At 42.1% G+C, this 24351-nt stretch overlaps 1 protein-coding gene and 2 non-coding genes across 5 annotated transcripts; 1 reads left to right on the top strand and 2 right to left on the bottom strand.

Moving 5' to 3' along the window:
- Window positions 1-39: 39 nt before the first annotated feature.
- On the bottom strand, window positions 40-13063 carry LOC117401399 (dipeptidyl peptidase 9). 3 transcript variants are annotated; one of them, XM_059013866.1, is made up of 21 exons: window positions 12848-13063; window positions 10653-10743; window positions 10245-10483; window positions 8970-9082; window positions 7932-8105; window positions 7373-7544; window positions 7174-7284; window positions 6542-6670; window positions 6364-6425; window positions 5908-6008; window positions 5593-5770; window positions 5030-5189; window positions 4735-4814; window positions 4480-4632; window positions 3833-3968; window positions 3180-3325; window positions 2870-3016; window positions 2615-2767; window positions 1648-1790; window positions 995-1106; window positions 40-577 (listed from the first exon to the last, which is right to left on the bottom strand). In XM_059013866.1, the coding sequence occupies exons 2-21, from the start codon at window positions 10706-10708 to the stop codon at window positions 485-487; spliced, it is 2658 nt and encodes an 885-aa protein (XP_058869849.1). In that variant the 5' UTR covers window positions 10709-10743; window positions 12848-13063; the 3' UTR covers window positions 40-484. The 3 variants fall into 3 exon arrangements, with proteins under 3 accessions (XP_058869849.1, XP_058869848.1, XP_058869847.1); XM_059013865.1 differs by lacking the exon at window positions 12848-13063 and adding an exon at window positions 12671-12808 and having other exon boundaries at window positions 7373-7541; XM_059013864.1 differs by lacking the exon at window positions 12848-13063 and adding an exon at window positions 12671-12808.
- A 320-nt stretch (window positions 13064-13383) lies between these two features.
- Window positions 13384-13456, bottom strand: trnav-cac (transfer RNA valine (anticodon CAC)). Its single transcript has one exon. It is a non-coding gene; the product is annotated as a tRNA-Val (tRNA).
- A 177-nt stretch (window positions 13457-13633) lies between these two features.
- trnag-ucc (transfer RNA glycine (anticodon UCC)) lies at window positions 13634-13705 on the top strand. The gene has a single exon. It is a non-coding gene; the product is annotated as a tRNA-Gly (tRNA).
- The last annotated feature ends 10646 nt before the right edge of the window (window positions 13706-24351 follow it).

Here is a 24351-nt window from a genome sequence, read left to right on the forward strand (position 1 = left end):
CGTCTGTTTAGCGCTACTGCAGATTAAAAAAAAAAAAAAAAATGAATAAAAGGTCTTGTTTGTGTCACGTGTTTTCATGTGTGTGTACGTCAAAGTCTATGTGAGCCACCAACCAGTAAGCACATTGTTTGGCAAGTTCGTGAGTCAGGTTAAAAACAGCTGATGGCAAACGAGGTGAGAAATGGGGGGGGGGGGGGGGGGGGGCGGGGGTCCCTCAATGGAGATGGATGTGGCACAACAAATTATATAAGTTACTAGCCAGTTATATTCTCAGTTTCAGAGGAGTTTTAATATCAAGTTCAAAGACTTGTTGTAAGACGGTGTCCCTTCGCCCCCTTGTGGGTTTGATGATCCAGAGGAGCTGCTCTCCTGTCCTCCTCGAGAGGTCCCTCAGGGGTCCACGCAGACTCTCGCAGGGAGACAGGGTGTCTGGAGGTGTGGGGAGAGCGCTGCAGAGGGACAGGGTGGCCGAGTCGAGGTATTCTCAGAGGTATTGTTGTAGAAAGTGCAGCAGCATTATCTCGTAGTGCTCGCCTGATTCTGGGCAGCGAATACTGTGTCTTTCATTGGGGTAGATCTGTGCAAGAAAAAGGAGGCACGTTTACAGATACCTAGAGCTGGGGGGTTTTTTGTAAATGCGTCAACTAGATATTGTAATCTAAAATGCATTGTGGGACCAATTCATGCACGTAAAAACAACATTTAATTATTATTAATTTTTTTTAAGGTGGTCCATGATTAGTGATTATCAGGGTATGTGAAAACACCCCTATATCTATAGTGATCCTCCTTTACTAGAACTATTAAAGCCCTATACTCTATCACCAAAGAAGCGGTCTTGGTAGCAATCTGGTTGCACTGTATATATATACGGAAATAAACAAATCAAGTAATAAAGAAAATGCATAAAACCTCAGTGCTGGATGTGCACCTATTTCCATATCCAGGAACTTGGAACTAAACTAAACCAATAAAAGGCAGCCACTGCCCTCACCTGCAGCTGATAGGGCTTCCCAGCTCGGATAAGCTGTGACACCAGGAAGTTGGTGTGGAAAAAGTGCACATTCTCATCAAGAAATCCGTGCAAGATCAGCAAACGGTTTGGCCTGGATTCAAAAGAAATGGAGAAACAAGAGAGAGACATGTGTGAAACACTGCCAGCAAAACGTGCACTCCATGAACTAAAGATGCTTTAAGCTGTTAAGCCGATCTGGTTTCGTTTGGCATCTTCTCATTCTGAGCAACAGTGCTTTCCTATTTTCCCCCCAGTTAAAAGGCATCATACCAATAGCAAACCTACAGACTCCCAGGTGAGACTTGTTCACGCAATACAGGGATGGGAATACAGCTCCTATTGCACAGCAGTTTCACCCATTCCAGGTTTAACCACAAGCTTGATTAGCCACAGTGTGTCTAAGTAACAAGCTCATGTGCGTCTTATTAAACTCCTAGTAAAACCAGGAACGGAACAAACTGCTCTGCAATGGGAGTCTTATTTCCATCCCTGCGACGATAAAAGTGCGATCAGTTTATTTAACATTATTTCAGGGCTCGTTCTGAAACCCAAGACAGATTGCAGCACTCGTGTGAGTTTGTAACCCAAGCTGGCTCATTAGAGTGCCTGCCCCAGTTCACCACTTCACTCACTCATTGGGTAGCTTGTCCACGTGCAGTGCCACTGAGCCAGCCTCGTAGCCTTGCTGGTTGTTCTCCGGGATGTCCATGTACCGTTCGGTGTACCCAGTATCGTAGGCCATCCATACAGTGACGGGGGCCCCCGCGATCGCAACCTGGGGCAGAAAGAAAGGGGTTATCGACAGGAACACACCGCCTTCCTCTGAACTAACCCGGTAACACAGTATCAGAGAGCCCAGTTAATAGTACTGAACAGTGGCAGGAAACAGGAGTTTGCATGGGAGAAGAGGATGGTTTGGTTACGTCTCCGAGATACTGGAAGAGTATGAGACTGGAAGAGGTGCACCCTATTCACACAGAATCAACTACCCAGTTATTTAATGGGTACAACTTAAAAGAAACTAAGTAGAAAAACATTTCTGCTATTGAAGCCTTCGGTTTTACATTACATTTTTAATTATATAAATATACACACACACACACACACACACACACATAATGAATAGAAACACAGTCTAAAACAGCTTCATAAATATTAAACATTACTTTGCTCTTAATAACTGACATCTGCAACATTTCCATACATATTCATGTCACTATGTGCTCTACAGAAATGGATAACCTTATTCTACAGTAAACTAACCTCAAAAAACAGGATTTTTGGAAAGCCCATTTGACAATGCAGGGAAGGAAATAAGACTCATTGCACAGCAGTTTGATCCTGGTTTTACTAGGAGCTTAATAAGACGCTGTACCCATACACCGAGGCTAAATCAAGCTCACAGTAAAACCTGGAATGGATCACACTGCTATTCCGTGGGAGTCACATTTCCATCCCTGCAATGTGTTTGGTGTACTTGGTTCAAAACCAACTCATTTTACTGTGACATCAGATCATCTGCAGGATGCTTGCTCCTACAGACTGGATGTGTAACGGGTGAGTTCATTCAGGGCTCAGGGCTCTCTTTACTGTGCTCACCTTGAAGACGTTGGGCCGGTGAATGAGCCCCATGAGCGACAGGAAGCCCCCGTAGGACCAGCCGTGGATGGCCACGCGACTCAGGTCAACAAAGCTGTACTTCTCAGCTACGTACTGCAGCCCTTCCACCTGGTCCTCGATCTCTACCTGCCCCTGTGGGACACACAGCAAGCAGCAACACCCGGTCATTGAAAACAGAACCGACAGGAAGCAAGCCCTAGCCATCTACTGCGACCCGTGGAGTCTGCGTCTTACCATGCTGTTCCTGAGAGCACCTTCGAACTTGAGCCCCCTCTGACAGGATCCCCTGCCGTCGATCACCACCACCGCGTACCCAAGAGACGCCAAGGTGTTCAAGCGCAGGTACTTCACTCCTTTGAACGAGTTATTGACCAGCTGGACCTGGATTGCGTAGAGGAACGCAAATCATTAAGATGCACACGTGCTCTTGCCCTGTAGTATACAGTACAAGCATGTTCTTATAATGATCAAAAATCTTGGATCGAACAGGAATGCAACAGGAAGCTTATTCCCATCCCGGCATGGAGTTGTGGACCCTGCATACCTGCGGACCCCCGTACACAAACTGCAGCGTGGGATGCTTGCGTCCGGGCTGAAGGTTATGGGGTTTGTACACCATTCCGTACAGCTGGAACCCAGATTTCCCCGGGAAGTCGAAGATCTCAGGAGGGATGTAATCTGGAGGACAACCTGGAAAAACAAAAAAACATGGAAAAAAAAAAAACTTGGATCAATATTTTATTTCAAGTTTTACATTTCTTAAAAGGACAAACAGCTAATTTGCAGTGCCAATGCCTCAGTCCTCCTCTCTAGCATACCGCTCTGGCCAAAAGTTTTGCATCAACAAATAGAATTAACTCATTTTGCAGTCAAATGAAACCTGCGGAATAATGTTACGTTGACATTGTGTATTACATACTGCTTTGTAGTTTTCCCATATACTTCACAAAACACTGCCAAAAAAGGAAAAAATCCAACATGATACTGTACTAATATTATGGCTTCTGGTAGACTATTGCAATATCATTGATTACATGATGTTAAATAAAAGATCTAAATGATCCATATATTATATTTACATCAATTCTAGGGCGATGCTAAACTTTTGTCCATAGCTGTATACAGTGCATTTTCCCTCAAAATCACACTTTGCTAGAAGGTGTCATGACTGGACAGCAGGTGTTCCTCTGCTCTCACCTGCGGCCTCCATCATGCTGGCCCAGAACTCGGGCTCCTTGTGCAGGGGGTCGCTCTCTGATCCCACCAGTCTGTAGACGTGAACGCAGGGGGGCGTGCTGACACTGCTGTAGTGGCTGATGAACATGTCAAAATTCTGAGGCAGAGAGAAAGACAAGCAAACACACTCAAAATGAAATTAAAAAGGACAAAAGAAAAGGTTTTTTTTAGTAGATGTATTCATACTCGAATCGGGCTCTGTGAAAGCTTAAGTCAACGGATCTGTGTAGCAATATTAAAAGGCGATGACAATCGTTCTCAATTTCTTCATTTACAGTTGAAACGTTTGTCGTTGAATTTTACTACAGTATTATTATAACTTGTTTTTTGTTGAACCTTCTACTGTCCCAAGACACAAATCAACCTAGATCAGGGCTGGCCAATCCCGGTCCCGGAGGGCCATTCCACTCCAGGTTTTACAGGTAATGTAATATAATGAACTACTTCAGGGTCTGGATAGAGGTTTAATTGGTTCAGTTAAACAATTTAGAACAGGGCTGGAACAAAGACCAGGAGTGGAAAGGACCATTTTGGCCAGCCCTGACCTAGATGATTGAAATGATTCTGTAAACATTATGCGTGGCAGACAGACAGGCAGACAGACAGACCTGGCTCATCGAACAGCTGTGTGAGAAGCCTGGCTTGGTGAGCCTCACGATGTCGCCCGGAGACTCATAACTCACAGCGTAAAGGTGGTGCTCTAAAGGAGTGTCTTTAGTAGCCTGGAAATACACTAACTTTGTAGCTTCATTCACCCAGATCTGCAAAACAAAGGCAACGTCACATGCACCTCGAGTCAGCTATGTGTTTGAGACAGAAGGAAAACAAAGCAAACAGCTGGATCATTTTTTGCAAGACTGTACCTTTGAACTGTGTCTTGCCAGCACCTCCCACTCCCCACTGGTTAGCGTCACCTCTTCTTTAATTGGACACTTAAAATCACCTGGAAGAGAGAACGAGTCTGTCTTAAACAGGAACGCCAAATATTGTAGTCAGATTTACTAGCCTCAACAGGCAACTAGGATCTACAGCATTAAGAATCAAAATGCATGCAATTCTTCCAGCAAAATAATCCATTCAATTAAAAAACTCTATTCCCCAATCCTGGAGCCTGTGACCCAAGAAAAAGGAGTCCTGTCCTTCCCTCTCCCCCCTTACCTTCACTATGGCTGTAATCCCGTGACCACTGATAGCTCCCCGGCTGCAGCGATGACGTGATTCTGTAGAGGTGGCAGAATCCTGTCTTGGATTCATTAACCCAGATAAAGGTGATCTCGTCATCCTTCGTTTGGAGGAAGGGGTAGAAGATATCGTGAACCTGTACAGAGATATTAAAAAAGAGAAAAAAATATTACCTTTCGGTACGTTCCAAAGTATTTGCATTTTTAAAGTGTATTTGTAACACACTCAAACTACAGCTACGGAAAACTACAAAAGCGGTATGCAATTCTATAGGTTAACGTAACATTATTCAGCAGGTCTCATTCGACTTCATGAAGCACAATTACTCAATTTTATAAGGTGATGCTTTTGGCCGCAGCTGTACCCTTTATTACGTAATTTACAAGCAGAATAAAATACTGTCCGAGAACATCCTGACAAAGTTCTGCAGAACACACACCAAAAATCGACAGGAGCAAAAGCTCCGGAACGAATCAAACTAATGTAACTATTAAACCCCCCCCGGCTCTGGGGCAGGACAGTCTGCTCTCTGGACTCACGTTGATCCAGATGTCGGTCACCTCCTCGTAGATAATGAATGGATGCACGCTGTCAGGAACAGCGTCCACGTAGTCCTGCCGCTGAGCCTCGTCGCTGGTAACCGGGGTGAAGAGTGCCGGGGGGAGCAGGACCAGCTGCAGCCTCTGCTGGGTACGATCCAGGAGCACCGCCCAGGCACTGCCAAGGGAAGCAGCACAAGCCTTTACAACAACATGGACAAAACCCTGGCAGCATCTCTGCATCACCACGAGCGATACGAGTGAGGGGAGAAAACTCAAACCAGGACAGCTGTTGAGGGGGCAAACAGGACTTACTATTTGCCATCTTTAGTCCAGCCTGCTCGAGCTATGTACTCCGCTGCAGGAAACAGTGTGGTGAAGGGAAGTGCCAGCTCCTTGTCCTGTGTGCTAACGATCTAAAAAAGAAGAAAAAAAAAAAAAAATCAATTGGCATCTAAAGCAATAGTCCATCTGTACAGGCTGAGCCACTCCCAAGTCTCTGACTACACTACTGCATCACTCACCCATATTTGGCAATCAAATGCACCAGGGATGGAAATAAGACTTGTTTCATAGCAGTTTTACCTATTCCAAGTTTTAATAGAAGCTTGATTAGCCACAGTGTTACGGTAACAATGTCATAGTAAAGCCAGGAATGGTTCAAACCGCTGTGCAACGGGAGTCTTTATTTCCATTCCCTGTGCAGCCAGGAAAATACGAGGACTCTCCAATCACAAACACTAAATTCACGAGCAAAAACAACGGTCTCACCCTTCCGAGATGGTCCGTCTTGATCTCTGAGAGTTTGAGGGTGATTTTGGGATTCTTACTGCCTGCAGGAAGACACAGAAATATACGTTTGTAAAAACTGAACTCCAGCCCTTCCTTCAATTATTTTACTGTTGTTTTCTCTCCGCGGTTCACCGTGCCGTGCCGTGCCCTGGCGTACCTGTGCGGGGGTACCGGTACGCGTCGGCTTTGCGCTCCTCCAGAGCCGGAGAGGGCACGTGAATGATCTCCACGTCCGATTCATCCACTTCCTCATAGAGCAGGTGGAGGACCTTCCCCCCATCCGAGTCTGATACGAGAGAGAGAGAGAGAGAGAGAGAGAGAGCGCGAGAGAGAGCGAGGAGAGAGAGAGAGAGACTCAGAGTTAACACCCTGTTCACAAAACCTCAACTGCATCCCATCAAAACTTTTAAGAAGTTCATTAAAGTTAAAAGAAAATGAAGAGAAGTGAAGGACCAGGTCATGTACGTCACCTTCATGCTTTTCTATGTAAAGGTAACAAAACTCAAACCTGATTATGAGGACCCTCTATACATGTGCATACTCTGGTTATTTATCTTTTTAGAATAAGACACCATTTCAGTTATCCTTGGGTTCTGTAGAATTCTTTACTGGAAAAGCATTAGAGCACAGTTAATTTTGATAACGCTGCCTTAAATACAAGACCCCAAGGCCTAAGGTGACAAAACAGCAACTTGTTAATTCATCCTATTACTGTACTACAGCTACTAACACAATTATCTGCAAGTGTATTATTATGATGCTGCATTATTAGTCATTTTTTTAGTGTACCTTCTGTGGCGGTCGGTGACCACCAGTACCCTGTGAATCGATCAAACTCCTCCTGAATCACGAATGTGGCCACGCCAGCAGACTGTGGGTCCTCCTTCACGTTATTCAAACCTTTCAGAGACAGTGAGCACAGAGAAACGTGAGCAACTTTAACCTTCAAGCTGTACCGCAAGGTCAAGGGACAGAGTGGTGTGCTGACCTTTATGGCAGAAGGTTAGCCGTTTCTCCTCTCCCGTTTCGATGTTGGCTATCCAGAGGTCGTTGTTATTGATAAACGAGATGAAAGTAGGGTCCCCGGGGCAGATTTTGGGGTCCATGCGGGTTCCCGAACACTGCGTCTTTATCTCGACTGGTTTCATTGGGGACACCTGCTAAACAAGACACAGCCCACAGGGTCGCGTGGTTAAATGGGGCTCGCTGTAGTGCAGTGAGGAAAAACAGTCCTTAATGATTTCTCCAATGCCACACTCCCTGTGGAATCCCCAGCGAAGACCAGCAACTTCGCACAGCCAGGACTCAAACCTGCGCTCCCCTGACTGTACGACTCACCTAGTGGTTTTAACTGAAACCAAGGAAGTGTGCATTGGGAACAACGAGGCACAGCAGTGCTTGCAGAAATAGGTTTTTAAATCTTGAAGACCAGAGACGCCTCCACCTATTCACATGGTTAGCAGTGGAACTCAAATTCAAGGACACGAATATAAACTGCAGCCGTGGCTTCCTACTGAACGCCAGCGAAGCCACTCTAAAAGACTCACAATGAACCCGTTGCGCCCCCCGTCCCGGCAGTAGAACAGGCTGCTGCTGGCCTGAAAGAGGAAGAGGCCGCTGTGGGGGTGGTAGTCATAGGAGGTGATCCCGAACACGCCCAGTCGCTTCCTCTCACGAAGAAGCTCCTCCTCCCGAGAGTACACGCCGTGGTTGGGCGTCGCCTGCCACAGGAAAAAAACGTTAATCCACTTGTAGAAACAGCTGGAGCGTGCTCACTTCCTGTGCTGTAGGTTAACCTGGACAGAAGCTGACACAGGACGTGATGAGGCACCAGGAGCCGTGCATAACTCGGTTTTGCAGCAGCAGATATTTCAAACTGAACACATGACTTTTTTGCCTCTCCCACTCACTTTCGCCCTCCCTACCCTCACATTCCACCACCATGCTTTGAATTCCACACCTGCCTGCTATAAATCACAGCCCCCGAATACTGTAGCACTGGAGGGGGGTGCTGGCAGACTACCAATGGGGGAATCCTCCAATCAGCACTGTGATGTACACCAGGCAGAACCTGAAGGTATTTGCCGATTTCTTAATTGTTTTTATTGCATCTTGGTGTGCTCAACAGAACACACGGGCCGGTTTAAAAGTCACTTGCCCAGTAGTAAAGTATGCGTTGCACAACAGTGGAAACACGGCTGAAGCGGTTTCATGCTTGTTCTGTAATTGAGAGTCCTATTTCACAAAAAAAAAAAACTTGAGTTGATACTGCTTACATTCCATGCTGGGGTTAGTGTGTGTATTAAATCACCACATATAGAAACCGCTCCTCTCAATCACATATACCCTTCAGTAGTGTTTGCTATTCCATAAATAGCCCCCCACCCCCTCCTATTTTCCTGTTGCAGATAAAGATGGGCACCCCCTATCACTCTTCTTTCATGACCAACTACTTCAAAGCTAACTGCTCTTGGCTATACGAGACCCAGTCTCTTTGCACAACATTGCTTGGAGATGCTGTATTTGAGCAGTTTCTAACAAGAGGTCCCTTTCCTAGTGTCTTACATCCTCGTTACAATCATCACCTGAAAGTGGTCGAGCATCTGTTTCCAGGACAGCACCAGCAGGGCCTCTTTACGAACTTTCTTGGGAATCTCGGAGTAAAGCAGCGAGTTCTCTCTGCTCCCGTAGGGCATTCCTGAACAGGGGTGAGAGCAGATATTACACTGCAATGCTGAACAGTCAACCAGCACCGTTCACCATACAGAAGACAGTCACAGCACAAGGAATCAAAGTGGAAAAAGCAATATAATAACGCTAACAGAGGACTGCGGTCATGCGTGGTGTGCTTGTCCGGTATATCAGTACTGTTCTTTGTATATAGAATTATTGGATCCACAAACACATAATTCATTACATAATAAAGCCACATTGCTGAGCCTAAAACTGGCTAGTGTAACAGAGAGTGAAAGACCCAGAAGAAAGGGGAAAACATATTCAAAACCAATGTCGTTTTTGATTTAGGCTTGGCGGTCCAGTGGTTACAGAAAAGGTCTTGCCGTCCACACAGCCATCAACCATCCACACAGCCATCCGGCATCCACGCAGCCACTGACACAGCAACTAGAAGTACTTTTAAAAGCTGCTTTTAAAAAGTAATTTAATACAGCTAGTGTAGAGCGGCTCACCCTAGGGCAAGCGACAGCAAAACAACACGAGGCACTCGGTCTGTAGGCTGCTTTACTACAACAGAACAGTAACACTAACATACTCTGAACACAAAGAAGGGTACATTCACATTGTTAATAAAATAAGGGACATGCCTTACCGATAGCAAGGTGAAGCCCTGAAAGTTTAACGTGTCGCCTGATTGATTAAATGGTTGAGCTGTCATTCAATAAAATACGAGTTATGTAATTAAACTTAAATAATATACTGTAATACAAATATTAATCTGTACTACCTACTGACCTCCCTATGACGTTCAAAAACTCAATACTTTCAGTTTGCGTTATGCACAAGGATTGACCGGAAAAGAAAAAAAAAAAGAATTTATTTGCAACGATATTTTCATTGTCATTAAAAGATACCGGTAACAATAATACCGGTACATCACCCAGCCCTACTTGCTATCTGGAAGTTCCCGTTCAAACCCCAGCTCAGCCACCGACTCGGTGTGTGTGACCCTGAGCAGGTCACTTGACCTCCTTGTGCATTCGCACTCATTTTCATCCACAGGTTGTCAACGGTATGCATTTACATCGTCACACGGATGCATACGGGCCATTACGAGTAAACCGCGCGTTTATACAGTAGTACACAGAACACACATTGGAAACACTGCAGCGGCGAACGCTCACCGAGGTAGTAGAGGCGGTGGGAGTGGGGCCCCGAATCGTCGTGTTTCTGCACAAACTGGAAGTCGTGGGGAGCCTTGTTGATGATCATCCCCGAATATTTGCGGCTGCTGTGAATGATGTCCCGCAGCCCATCCCAGGAGTGCTTCTCTACGAAGAACTGGGAGGGAACGTCTTCCATCTCCACCACTTCTGTACTGTCCGAGAGCACGTCCACAGCAGTCATCCTCGCTGCTGCACAACTGAGCAGGGGGCACGAGGGGTTAAAGGGAGTGAGCACCAACATCACAGAGCCCTGTTCAGCTAGGCATGGCAAATACAGAGGCCAGCTTTATGCAAGGTTATTTACTCAATTGCTTTTTGACACACTGCACAGAACTCCCCCGCCCTGAAATCTCAGCGATACTGTACCTTTTAAAACTGCCTTCTGTTTCGTCTTCAAGCTTCAACTTCTTTACTCTATGCATTAACCGGTCAGCCAGCCTCAACCAGGTTTGGGAACCTGAAACAGAGAGACAGGCAGACAGTCAGGGAAGCACACAGTCACACCTAGTCTCTTCTAGTAGCACCTCAATTAAGAAATGACAGTATAGTTCGGAAAATGGATTTTATAAACTGCACACAGCCGTTTCAAGTGTTTCTACAGCCGAACCTGTCTGACAACCTTTTCCTCATCTTTACAATCACCTGTGGGGGAAAAGCTGCCATTACGCTTGTTAGTCAAGCCGAATGCACACAGACCAATTTGATATATTAAATTTAAGAGCAAAGAATATTCAGCTGCACTGTACCCAAGCTGTGCTGAGGCTGTGTATCAAACGCAGTGTTTTGCTGTGGTCTGGTCTCTCTGCGTTCCTCACACGCCCCTGCTCATCCCAGTGGCCTTCACTCACTAATCTCATCAGGTTTTCTGTTGTTTACCAATTAACAACACTGCTCAGCATATTTCTCTATGCACAATTCCGAGAGCCCCTGCGCTCCTGTTAAAAGCCACCGTTAACCAAGCAGCCACAACCAGGGCTGGATGATGACAACATTCTGGAATGACCGGCTAAAAATGATCACAAAGATCACACATTTTATTAAATCGGGTTTTAATGCCATATAAATGTGACTTTCTTTCTCCTAGTTAGAGTCTCTCTGTCTCTCTCTCTCTCGGCAAATCAGACATTTACAGGAAGAGAGACAAATAAAAAAAAAATGTGTGCCACTGATCGTGTTTCTCTTTAAAATGTGTGTCAGAAACAATCATTACCGATAATATGATTATAGACAACATTACGATCAATCGATTAAAGCCGCTACCCTCAGTTTTGTACAGTGGCATTTGTTTGCCAGTTATGGGTGTAACAGCACTAGTCCCAAAATGCAGAACCAATTCTGTTTGTGCGTTCAGTGAGTCTGATTAAAGGTATCGCATCTCCTTCACTTTGTCTAGTATTTGCAATGAAACCCTGTCATACGAGCCAAGGATGCCCATATCAACCCTACACCTCACTGACAGTGTTATGGCAGGTGTTTATCGGGTTTTATTTTTAATTATTATTTTTTTTTTTTAACACATACATTGGTCTCTTAGTTCTATACACATTTAATATTATGTTTGTATTATTTTTTTAAGTACTAAAATTCCGTCATTAAAATAAAACTTTGACACGCGTTTTTGTGATACCCCTCAATATTGTAAATAGCCTAATGTTAATAGAATAACCGTGTATAAACATATACATTAAGCTGACAGAACTGAAACTTCAGGATTGAATAATAATAATAATAATAATAATAATAATAATAATAATAATAATAATAATTTATGGATACAATTATTAGTTTAAAAAAAATCTAATTTATTTTCCCTGAAATGTAAAACAAAAACAAATTTTAAAAAATAAAATAACTTGCTGCTATTTATATTTTAAAGATATGCAACACGCTGTTTTTGTGGGGGTGGGTGCCCTATCTATTCTCTGTTCTATTGTGTCTTTAAGGAGGTGGGGAGGTCGTAGACAAGTCTTTTGTTAAAGACATAGCGTTATAAATTAATAACAAATACCCTGAATTATAAAAGCGGTCGTTCTATTTACACTCCAATGTTTAAATCGACGTGTTATTGCAAGCAAGTTTACAACAACGTTACAAACATTGCACACTGTGTCAGATATGTGTGTATTCGTTATACAATTACACACAGCAGAGTAATGAAAAGCCACGGTCTGCTCGCTTTGGTTGTATACCTGAATCACACATTGAATTGCAGAATGCACCAACCATACACAAATCGAGGTAGGGCAAGTATACGGTAGATTAACATGGAATTGGTCGTTGTTAACATAAGGGGAAAAAAAACACATGACACGCTTGCCATTTAAAATCAATCACAGCACAGTCGCAAAATTACATGACAGAAATAAATGAAGCGACTCTCTTACTGTGCAACACTGACCGAACAGCTGAATCTCGAGTGAAGAAGCCCATTCATTTTGTGTCCCATTAAATAATTTCAAGTCATTGTCAGTCAGACCCCTTTTTTTTTAACTCTATTTTTGAACCCGGCAGCCGCAACCTCGTTATAACGAACTCCCCGGTTACTACGAACAGCTACTTACAGGTTCAGAACAAGCCCCCCTCTGCGGTTTCTGTATCCGTGATCTGTTTATATATTTTTAAAAAAAATTAAAAATACTGCATCTACTCAGGCTGAGTCCATGGCCCGGATTGTACAACAGCAGCAAGCAGGAGGAGTCTGTTGCAAAACCCCGGAAACTGCCAGGGAGAGACCAACCAACAAATACTTTTGACCCGGGAGGGGTTTCGGCTTCTTGTCGACCATTGTGAAATTACTTAGATATTGCTTTGATGGAGCAATTGATGGACCCCTTCTATTAACAGCGCGACATCTAGCGCTTCGGAGGAGATAGGGATCGGTAACTATAGCGGAGAAACTGCACTCTTGTGATCGCCATATTGGCTCCACCTACGAACGCTGTGGTTGTGTCCGTTTGAGCCGGCTTCTGTTTCATATGGTGGATTTCGAGTTTTTCAATATGTATTTTTTTTTTTTTTTTTTTCTCTCGAAAATACCCAGTTTGATAATTGTAATTTGAATGCTATAAATAATAAAATGTTAAGAAAATAAAATATGTGTTTCCGCCCTGGATCGAACCGGGGACCTTTCGCGTGTGAGGCGAACGTGATAACCGCTACACTACGGAAACTGTCGTTCAGTTACGTTACAGGTTGATGGAATGGTGTAGCCTATGTATGGTTAGTGATTAAGAAAAATATCCAAGCAATACGTGACAACAAATGTTACATAGTAAAATGCATTTACATGAATTTAAAATTAAAGTCTATTGGTCAACAGATAAAAATAATGCTTGCTAATGTATTAAGCGTTGGTGGTATAGTGGTGAGCATAGCTGCCTTCCAAGCAGTTGACCCGGGTTCGATTCCCGGCCAACGCAGTAGTTTTATGGTTTTATTTATTTTCTTAAAAAGACACAACACTAATGCAATTTGTCTTTATGCGTTTAATAATAATGATGTTATTTAAAAATAATAATAATAAAACGAAAATCAACAGTCCGTTTTTTTCTTAAGCAACGGTCTGCTTAATATTCTTATTTTATACCGGAGCGCGTATTATTATCTGTTGATTTAAAACACGTACATTACTAGGCCAAATCTTACACGTCAAATTGACGTTTGCACATCTTGCAATTACGAAAGAGAACGATAGGGGGCAGCTGTGGCTTTCATTAGACTTTCATAAGGCATTGCACGCTAAAACGTACCCAGGACTGGTGCAACAGGTAAGCAAAATATCTTATTGTGTGGTCATAGCTTCTTCCTTACAGTCATTTTTGAACAGCTATTTGACTATTTTGGTGTCATCCATTGTGTATAATAGGGCTTGCACTATTGCAATCCATTGCGATTAGATAGCCCGGTGTATTCACTGTATACGTGAAGTAGGTTCTACAGTCGCACGTTCCATATGACAATCTGACAGTTTTATCAAAGCATACTCTCGCAACTCTATGCACTGTTATTAAGTAATTATTCCCCTACGATCATACAACAGTAAAACGCAAACGCTCTTTCTGTCTCAGAACGACACGGGCTTTCTTTTTGACTGCACAGGTGAAAGATCAGAGGTGTGTTTTTCATTTTCACCTCTGTTCCTTAATGATACTAGCACGGCCTTGGGGTGGCAGCTCTGTGTGAATTCTGTGTGAGAGCTCACGTTGAAAAAACTGCGGACAGGCAGGCAGCGTTGTCATGGCTATGTCAGAATCCGTTCTGTATTAGCTGTTTTTTACAGACTGTGTTTAACAGTAATAGTAATTGCCTATCTTATGTAAGGTAATCCAGGAGCAGTGATGACGATATGAGAAACAATTATAGGATATTCTAAGTTGAAAACACAGCCTGTTAAACTAGATTGCTGCTCTACTGGTGACTCATTCAGAATAGAAGGAGATTTTGACAGGAAGGCAAACAGTGAAATCACATTTTGATACAGGGTTATATCAGGGTTCTGGACAAATTGCCCCAAGGGGGGAAAGAAAAAAAAGCCAATTGATAAGACAACACATCACTGCCCTGTTGAATTCTCAACACAAGTGCAATCAAAGGAGTGTTTCGTATGTGCTGTGGGTAACTAAGACCCTGGCATTACTCTGAGCTGTAAATACATGCATTTACAAGCTCTGATCCTGAAGACCTCGGTATAACAGTCATACAGAAACTTGAACCATTCCCAAGTTCAGGTGTTCCGTTCCAAACCATCCTCTCTGCGGCAGACTCAGCCAGTCAATGAAAACCATTACTTATCCAGAGGAGGAGTCAATTGAGAACGTAGTCTCATTTACAATGAGGACCTGGGAAGAGGCACCATCACAGCAAACATCAAACACAGGAGTAAAAAAAACACACACACACACACACACACACGTGATCGATCATAAAACACAAAACTCAGCAGCAACTTAGCAGACACAGATGAGTCGACCAGAACGAGCCCCCTCTGGGCTTTCTGATCTGTGAGAGTATATATATATATATATATAGTGTTTCTGTGGATTGCAGTTCTGGGGGGGGGGGGGGGGGGTGCTAGAATTTTAATGCATATATTGTAATGTTGTATGTATTTCATATTAAATATGGCACGTACTGCATTCATTTTACATAATATTTATTGATTTTTCACATGGGGTCTATGGCATTCAGGTCCATGTTATTTTGTGAAATAGGACCATGTGAGTTCTCCGTGGATCCTCTCACCTTTCAAATCAAACAGAAACTCTATCTCTGTGCTTTGATTAGTGGGAATATTCATCTCCGTCCCATCTGTTACAGGACAGGTGAATAAAAACATGGACTGCAACAATACAAACAGGATCAGTTGCCTTTACTGTGGCACACAGATTTTCTTTCCATAATTCAAGCCTTAATCTGGGACTCAAGACACACTGTCCTTTATATATATATATAGGAACCCCTTTATTGAGTAGACATGAACAGGACACAAAACATTTTTAACATACATTTTGGTAAATGAGACTGAATACAGTTGAATCTTTGGCCTCAAATGTCAACACATGTTTGAACCACACAACTGAAATATTACTGTTTGTGGTCTTTGAGTGGCAGACCAGACTCGCCACATTGTGTAAGGAAATAAATCCCTTTGAGCTTACAGGGCTCTTATTCACAAAATAAGGACAAGTTTTGTTGTTCTCATTTTTTAAATTTATTTATTACATGCCAAAACTAGACCTTTTCTGTCCCGTTTAAATGCATTTTAATAACCCCGGTTTTATTAAATTCTGTTCCTTACCTCTACATTATAACTAGCAGCGTTAACGCTAATGTAGTACGAGGAAACCAAGGGGGGCTGATTAATCCGGGTGACTTTATTTCTCAATGCGGCCACACACTACATCACTACATTACATTTACTAATCAAGAAGGAGGGGATTAATCAATAGAACATTTACTACATTCACAAAACGTAGCCCTTTCACATACAGCCCAGCTTTTCAGTAATGATCCCCATCTACCTTACCCATAATAATAATAATAATAATAATAATAATAATAATAATAATAATAATAATAATAATAATAATAGTAATAATAATAATAACAGTACCTTGTACTGAAAGAATGGGGGGTGAACTGTGTACATTATAGCAGTAATGAGGCCAATGCAATTAGGTTTGTTCCATTAGAGCTCATATTGTCAGTGATGGGGTTACTTAATGACTGACGTGGGCTCTGCAGTATAGTGTATTCAGTATAGTGTATTCAGTATAGTGTATTCAGTATAGTATATGCCATCCAACTACAGCTGTAATAAACTGTAGCTTTACTTTGAATGTGATTGTAATGTGGAATTCGAAACCCCCTCCACTCATAATGTATAGATACTTTGCTTTATAAGATGCTAAATAGATTCTGTAACATGTATTGGTAAGGCATTATAGAATGTTATAAAATGCTCTACCAACCACGACTGATGCTACAGCTGTCTCTGATTAGTACCAGTGTTGGACTGTGTCATTTCAGCAGTAATGCAGCCCAAGTTTATTGCTAATGAGGATCTGTGAAGCTTTCAAATGCATTGTGGAGCTCAATATTGCATGTGGGTTTGGTAACGCTTTACATTAAGTGTCTCTAATTACTGTGTATTTGCATAGTTGTTACACAGTAAATACACGTGTACTTACACAGACTTGCAATGTCATAATACACAGTTACAGTGTACTTAATGTGTACATCGTTTTGAACAATATAGGGTTAGGGTTTGGGTTAGGATTAGGATTAGGATTAGGATTAGGGTTATATCATGCCAAAAATTAAAAAAAAAAAAATACTGGTACATTGTAACTATGCATAATAACGCTGTAATTATGTGTAAGTACACAGGTATTTACTAAGTAACCACTATGTAAATACATAGACACTTAATGTAAAGTGTTGTCCTGTTTTATTTTGAATTGTAGTTAAATTGTAATTCTATTGATAATAATAATATAATTTTAAATTTGCTGTGTCTTGGGATGATTCAATTATTATTATTATTATTATTATTATTATTATTATTATTATTATTATTATTATTATTATTATTATTATTATCACAATTTCCTAAAATTACACGTAGAATGAAAGATGTTATAATTTAGCCTCTTTGTATTTTTGGTCTTGTTAACAAAGTTCATATTATAAAGATGTAGCAGTACACCACAGGTGAATATAACAGCAGATATCACTTATTAATATAATGCAAGGTGGAAAGAAAATGGATAAATATTGAATAGTACTGTATAGGAAAGTAATTCTTCTTAACATCACAAACTGTGCTTAAATACTTGAAATGACGTTACTGCTGGAAACCAGCGTTGTGCGGGCATTGCTTAATAAAATGGTTGCTTTGATCAGCTTGGGAACAAGAATGCATAATCAGTCTGTCTGGGTGCATCAAAGCAATGATCCAGCTATTCCTGTGAATTAAAGTGAAAGTTGCAGTTTTGCTCTTGAAAAGAGAAAATCTATATGATTTAGTGCTGAGACAAAAATGTGAAAATTCAAACTTGAAATGTATTCAGTGACAAGAACGACCCTGTTCGTGCGATCGTTCATATGACAGAATTTATGAATGACTATACCTAAAAGATATCGCGCAAAAGACACGAATGCCTGAATGACACCTGCAAACCCATTCGTTCTATAATACTGCCCCCCCCTCCCAGCTAATTCAACATTAAAGAATACACAAACATTCCTTTTACATTTTGAAATAATATTTGAATTTGAAAAAGCCATGTTCCTCCCAGCGCTAAAATGATTTGTTGTTTTTTAAATTTCTTTCAGACTCTAAACAACCAAATTTTATACCAGCTTCATATTATCTGAATTGGCTGCAGACAGCTACCTGACCAGAAGGTGTTTCCTTAAAAGACCCAAACTCTGGTATTTATTTCCTCATTGGTAACTCGGGCTGTTGCCATGGGTACTGGGCTTGATTCTCAAAACCGTTACTCTAAATTGTCATTAGCACGATTTTTTTCACATAGTAGCACCACACCCAATAACATTGCCAGCCCAGAAATAAACAACTCGAACATTTAATTTAGGAGCTTGTGGTTAGTCTAAAATAGTTTATTATTTGTTTTAGAAATTGCAAACAATCAGGGGTAGACAAAAAATTGCCTGATTTCATAAAATGCAATTTCCAATTATTATTTATTGTATTATTTATTTACCCGAGGAGGTCGACCGATACAAGTGGGGAGTATTGTTCTGAAGGTGGCAAAAACTAGGCTGGGGAATAGATACGTTTTCATTGACCCTGTACATTTGCATTGTGTCCATTATTGGAGACGCATTTAAATTGCCATGCTGCCAAATCTATACTCCTGTAACAGAAAGTCTAGGGTTTATTATTCTGTTAAAATGTGTTGCATTTTGGTGACTGCTATTGATTGGATTTTTCTACCAGTGCCCTTGATACATTTGGAAAGAAAGGAAAGAGAGTGTGTGTGTGTCTCAGTGTGTCAGTGTGTGTGTGTATGTGTCTCAGTGTGTGTGTATGTGTCTCAGTGTGTCAGTGTGTGTCTGTGTGTGTGTGTCTCAGTGTGTCAGTGTGTTTGTCTGTGTGTCTCAGTGCGTCTCTGTCTCAGTGTGTGTGTATGCGTGTCTGTGTGTGTGTGTCTCAGTGTGTCAGTGTGTATGTCAGTGTGTGTGTGTGTGTCTCAGTGTGTCTGTGTGTGTGTGTGTGTGTGTGTCTCAGTGTGTCAGTGTGTGAGTGTGCGCGGGCGTGTGTTTTAGCTGAAGCACACACAGCACTGTGTAACCAAAATAGAATGGCCTTGAAAGTATCAGACTTCTGTTTGGTTTTAAAAATGAGCCTCTGAATTGAAATTGAAGATAAAAAAGAATGGCTAAAAGAAAAGCAGGATTTTTAACATGCTTCACCATACCCCTCACTGTGCTTCACCATACCCCTCACTGTGCCTCACCATACCCCTCACTGTGATTCACCATACCCCTCACTGTGCTTCACCATACCCCTCACTGTGCTTCATCACTCCCCTCACTGTGCTTCACCATACCCCTCACTGTGCTTCACCATTCCCCTCACTGTGCTTCACCATACCCCTCACTGTGCTTCACCATACCCCTCACTGTGCCTCACCATACCCCTCACTGTGCTTCACCATACCACTCACTGTGCTTCACCATTCCCCTCACTGTGCTTCACCATACCCCTCACTGTGCTTCACCATACCCCTCACTGTGCTTCACCATACCCCTCACTGTGCTTCACCATTCCCCTCACTGTGCTTCACCATACCCCTCACTGTGCTTCACCACTCCCCTCACTGTGCTTCACCATACCCCTCACTGTGCTTCACCATACCCCTCACTGTGCTTCACCATACCCCTCACTGTGCTTCACCATACCCCTCACTGTGCTTCACCATACCCCTCACTGTGCTTCACCACTCCCCTCACTGTGCTTCACCATACCCCTCACTGTGCTTCACCATTCCCCTCACTGTGCTTCACCATACCCCTCACTGTGCTTCACCATACCCCTCACTGTGCTTCACCATACCCCTCACTGTGCTTCACCATACCCCTCACTGTGCTTCACCATACCCCTCACTGTGCCTCACCATACCCCTCACTGTGCTTCACCATACCCCTCACTGTGCTTCACCATACCCCTCACTGTGCTTCACCATTCCCCTCACTGTGCTTCACCATACCCCTCACTGTGCTTCACCATACCCCTCACTGTGCCTCACCATACCCCTCACTGTGCTTCACCATACCCCTCACTGTGCTTCACCATACCCCTCACTGTGCTTCACCATTCCCCTCACTGTGCTTCACCATACCCCTCACTGTGCTTCACCATACCCCTCACTGTGCCTCACCATACCCCTCACTGTGCTTCACCATACCCCTCACTGTGCTTCACCATACCCCTCACTGTGCTTCACCATTCCCCTCACTGTGCTTCACCATACCCCTCACTGTGCTTCACCATACCCCTCACTGTGCCTCACCATACCCCTCACTGTGCCTCACCATACCCCTCACTGTGCTTCACCATACCCCTCACTGTGCCTCGCCATACCCCTCACTGTGCTTCACCATACCCCTCACTGTGCTTCACCATACCCCTCACTGTGCCTCACCATACCCCTCACTGTGCTTCACCATACCCCTCACTGTGCTTCACCATACCCCTCACTGTGCTTCACCATACCCCTCACTGTGCTTCACCATACCCCTCACTGTGCTTCACCATACCCCTCACTGTGCTTCACCATACCCCCACTGTGCTTCACCATACCCCTCACTGTGCCTCACCATACCCCTCACTGTGCTTCACCATACCCCTCACTGTGCTTCACCATACCCCTCACTGTGCTTCACCATACCCCTCACTGTGCTTCACCATACCCCTCACTCTCTTTTTCTGTTTTCTTTAAGTACAATTAAAACCAGCAATGTAGATGTAATATGGTCAGTGAGATTTGTTCTAAGAAAATCTTGTTTTTTTTCACGAGGCAACGCTGCAGGCCCTTTGTAGACGGCACGGGTCCTTGTTTGCGCAAACAAAAGCGAAACCATGGCAACCATGTCCCGCTCCCATCCACAACCCCAATTACTGTTATTATTGCTAATGCATTCTCCGGGCCCGCTTTGTTTGACAAGAGGGTGACGCTCAGGCAGAGTAATGATAAAAGAGGCAGGGAAATAGTCTTTTTTTGAGGGTTTGTCTTTGAAATTTTTTTAATGGACTTTTTTTTTGCTCTCTTGACATACACTGTTAACTTGCTCTCCGATATTCAGCTAATCATTAAGCAAGTCTTGACCACATTCGCGATAAGAAGGCATACAAAACATATTCAAATAAAAAGATTTAAAAAAAAAACATTTGATTAGGGGGCAGTAGGGTTGCCACCTGCTCCACAGGCCAAACCCGGACATCAATCTCAGTCAGCGTAGGTCTAGCAGAACTGCAGTATACTGTAATAGTGTTTAACACAATACCACCAGATCTCGGGACAAACCAGTAATCATGCAATATACACAGTATTGTGCTCTTGATATTTTTAGCAATTGAACTTGCAAGCCAGAAAAATAGTAGCTACAGTCGCAAACAAAAATATTTGGGCAGTTTTAAAAAATGAGAAAAAACACCAAGAAAGTGATTTCTATAATCTCTCATTGTTCTATTGAAAGATATAAGACTTAAATCCTATAAAGATGTGGACTGACTTGAAGGCTGCTGTTGCAAAAAGGAAACCAAAGTCGATTTCAGAACTCAAAGCTGTATGAGATGAAGAATGGGCAAAAACATCTCCTGAAAGATGCCAGGAACTGGTTTCAAAATACAAATAAAGACTGCAAGCTGTAAAGGAAGCAAAGAGTGGGCACACAAAATACTAATGCAAGGGAGCCCAAATACTTCTGTCAAAGTATGAAATTAGTTTGCGCATGTTATTTTTCTTTGTATGCATGTTATGTAATAATTTGTTGTTATGTTATAAAACTGAATCTTTTATATATTTCAATAAAACAGAAATTTTAAACTTCTCAAATACTTTTGTCTTTTAGCTGTGGTGATGAGTAATGTCGTGGTAAGTCAATGCAATTTCTGAAGCGACGATGCCTGTGTTTTTTTTTATTTTTAAATACATCCTTTAAGTAACTAATATATTTCAAATCAAATATTAAAGGAATTTTGGTGTTTCTTATGTGCTTCACTTGAAACCAGACGTTAGGAAATCTGGGCTTGTCAATTCCTGCCACCAGGACACAGATGCCAATTCCTGGACTGTCCCGGTCAAACTTTCATTACATCTATAAAAAATAAAAAATGCATCTTTTTATAGATGTAATGAAAGACACATAAAATGAGTGAATGACAAACAGAAAAACAATGCTCTTCATCCTCCAGTACACTGTCAGTTGAAGAGATTGTCATGTCACTTACTGGCACCACTTGTGCAGTTTGTGTCCATAATACACCATTCACAGGCACTCCACTGTGTTCTAGTGGGTAATAATTGATTATTGATTTGATGTATGTATGTAGGGCAGATTCTTTGATCATGTGTGCTTGTGTCCAAAAATATTTAATTGGAGTCGACATTCAAATCAATTTCTAGCTACAGAAAAGTGCTTAAGGAAATTATATTATAATGAACAACGAACTAGGGAAACATTTTGCTCAATTGAAACATTTTTTCATTTGTTTTATTTAAGATTTATTTTTGTGTCATATATAAACTAATAGACACAAAACAAAATCTGTGAGTTTCAATTATATACTGTAATTACGACAGCGTTTTCTGGGAGGCTATGATTAACACCATCAGCTGAATATGTATATCACATGTCCAATCAAATACTGTAAATCCTTATTCCATCAATGTTTGATGAATGTACACTGGTCGCTAACTTAAATGGCTGCTAATTGCATTGTACAATACACAATACAACAGTGGGACTGTTTGTCTTTTATTGCTAAAATGTATGGCGTCCAATTTTACATTTCTTGAAAACAGGTATCAAATAATAAAGTACAGCACAATGCGCTGTTGTTGTCATTTGTCGCGATATTTGTCACAAATTTCAGGATATTTGGATTTTTTCCTGTAACTCTAAAGGTCTATTCACTCCGGATGCAATCGTCCTGTGATAAAATGACACTTTCGCTGCGACACTACCTTTCACACCAGTGGCGACAGGTGCGTGTGATGTGATGAGATGATAGTCCTGTTATACAGTTAATAAAATGCAGACTAGGTCATAGCTTTTTGCAGAATTACAGTAAATGCAAATCATACACACCAGCTACAGTAAACCCAGAGCCCTGGAAATGGACTTCATTTTACCCTCAAAAATAGTTTTCTGGTTAAGGACTGCCAAGGGCAACACTATACAGAATATTGTATAGTCTTGGAGGTCACCACTCAAGAAAATTCTGGGTAAAATAGAGAAATGCTTCACCAAGGAGGCAGAGTGGTCCAGTCCAGTGACCCTGAGCAAGTCACTTAACCTCCTTGTGCTCCATCCTGCGGATGAGATGTTAAATCAATGTCCTGTTGTAAGTGACTCTGCATATAATTATTATTCGGCATTGGTAGCAAATCTAGCAAGTCATATTTAGGGCACCACGTTGGACAGGTTGCTCATTAAAATCCTTAGCATATTTTTAAACAGGAGACGATTATCTATTCAGGGATGCCAAGATATTTAGCGAGCTTGTAGTCTGAGATTATCCGACAACAAACTCCCCATCCCCAGTTGTGCTGAATTCCTAGAAAAAGGAGAGATGGTTTTCTCAGTTAAATGTTTTGCATATTTTTAAACAGGAGACATTTGTCTGTTCAGGGTTACTAAGATATTTAGTATAGGGAAAAATGGGCAATACATTTGTGCTGTCAATCCAGTCTTCCTCTCAATACTGTATATATATATATATATATATATATATATATTATTATTCATTTCTTAGCAGACGCCCTTATCCAGGGCGACTTACAATTGTTACAAGATATCACATTATACATTATTTCACATTATACAGATATCACATTATTTTTACATACAATTACCCATTTATACAGCTGGGTTTTTACTGGAGCAATCTAGGTAAAGTACCTTGCTCAAGGGTACAACAGCAGTGTCCCCCACTGGGGATTGAACCCACAACCCTCTGGTCAAGAGTCCAGGGCCCTAACCACTACTCCACACTGCTGCCCCTGTAAATATATATATTTATAGTTGCAAAACCTTGGATTTTTATCCAAGTGTTTCATTGGTCAAAAGAAGGTCACATGGCCATCTGTAAAAATCAATATTGCCTGAAAAAGTGGTCTATATTGCATGTATCTGGCCGTATTGAACGTGATGACATCATCACACAGTCTTCTAAACCAATCTCTAGAACATTCTCGGCAGACTCCCTCCCACAGAGAAACCCCCCGCTGTATTCTCCTGCTTCATCTGTGCAGAGACAGTTACTTCTACCGTTCATTAAAAAATATACAACATACCTTCATCAATTAAAAGG

The sequence above is a fragment of the Acipenser ruthenus genome, chromosome 47, assembly GCF_902713425.1.
Source record: "Acipenser ruthenus chromosome 47, fAciRut3.2 maternal haplotype, whole genome shotgun sequence".
Classification (NCBI taxonomy): domain Eukaryota; kingdom Metazoa; phylum Chordata; class Actinopteri; order Acipenseriformes; family Acipenseridae; genus Acipenser; species Acipenser ruthenus.

What these genes read in the sequence shown, in the direction of transcription:
- LOC117401399 (XM_059013864.1), bottom strand. Translation starts at nt 12,716, where the DNA reads ATGGGCTTCTTCACTCGAGATTCAGCTGTTCGGTCAGTGTTGCACA. An exon ending in GTACCGGTACCCCCGCACAG is followed by an intron (nt 6,426 to 6,541) that starts GTACGCCAGGGC and finishes GTCTTCCTGCAG; the next exon opens with GCAGTAAGAATCCCAAAATC. An exon ending in ACAGCTGTTCGATGAGCCAG is followed by an intron (nt 3,969 to 4,479) that starts GTCTGTCTGTCT and finishes TCTCTGCCTCAG; the next exon opens with AATTTTGACATGTTCATCAG.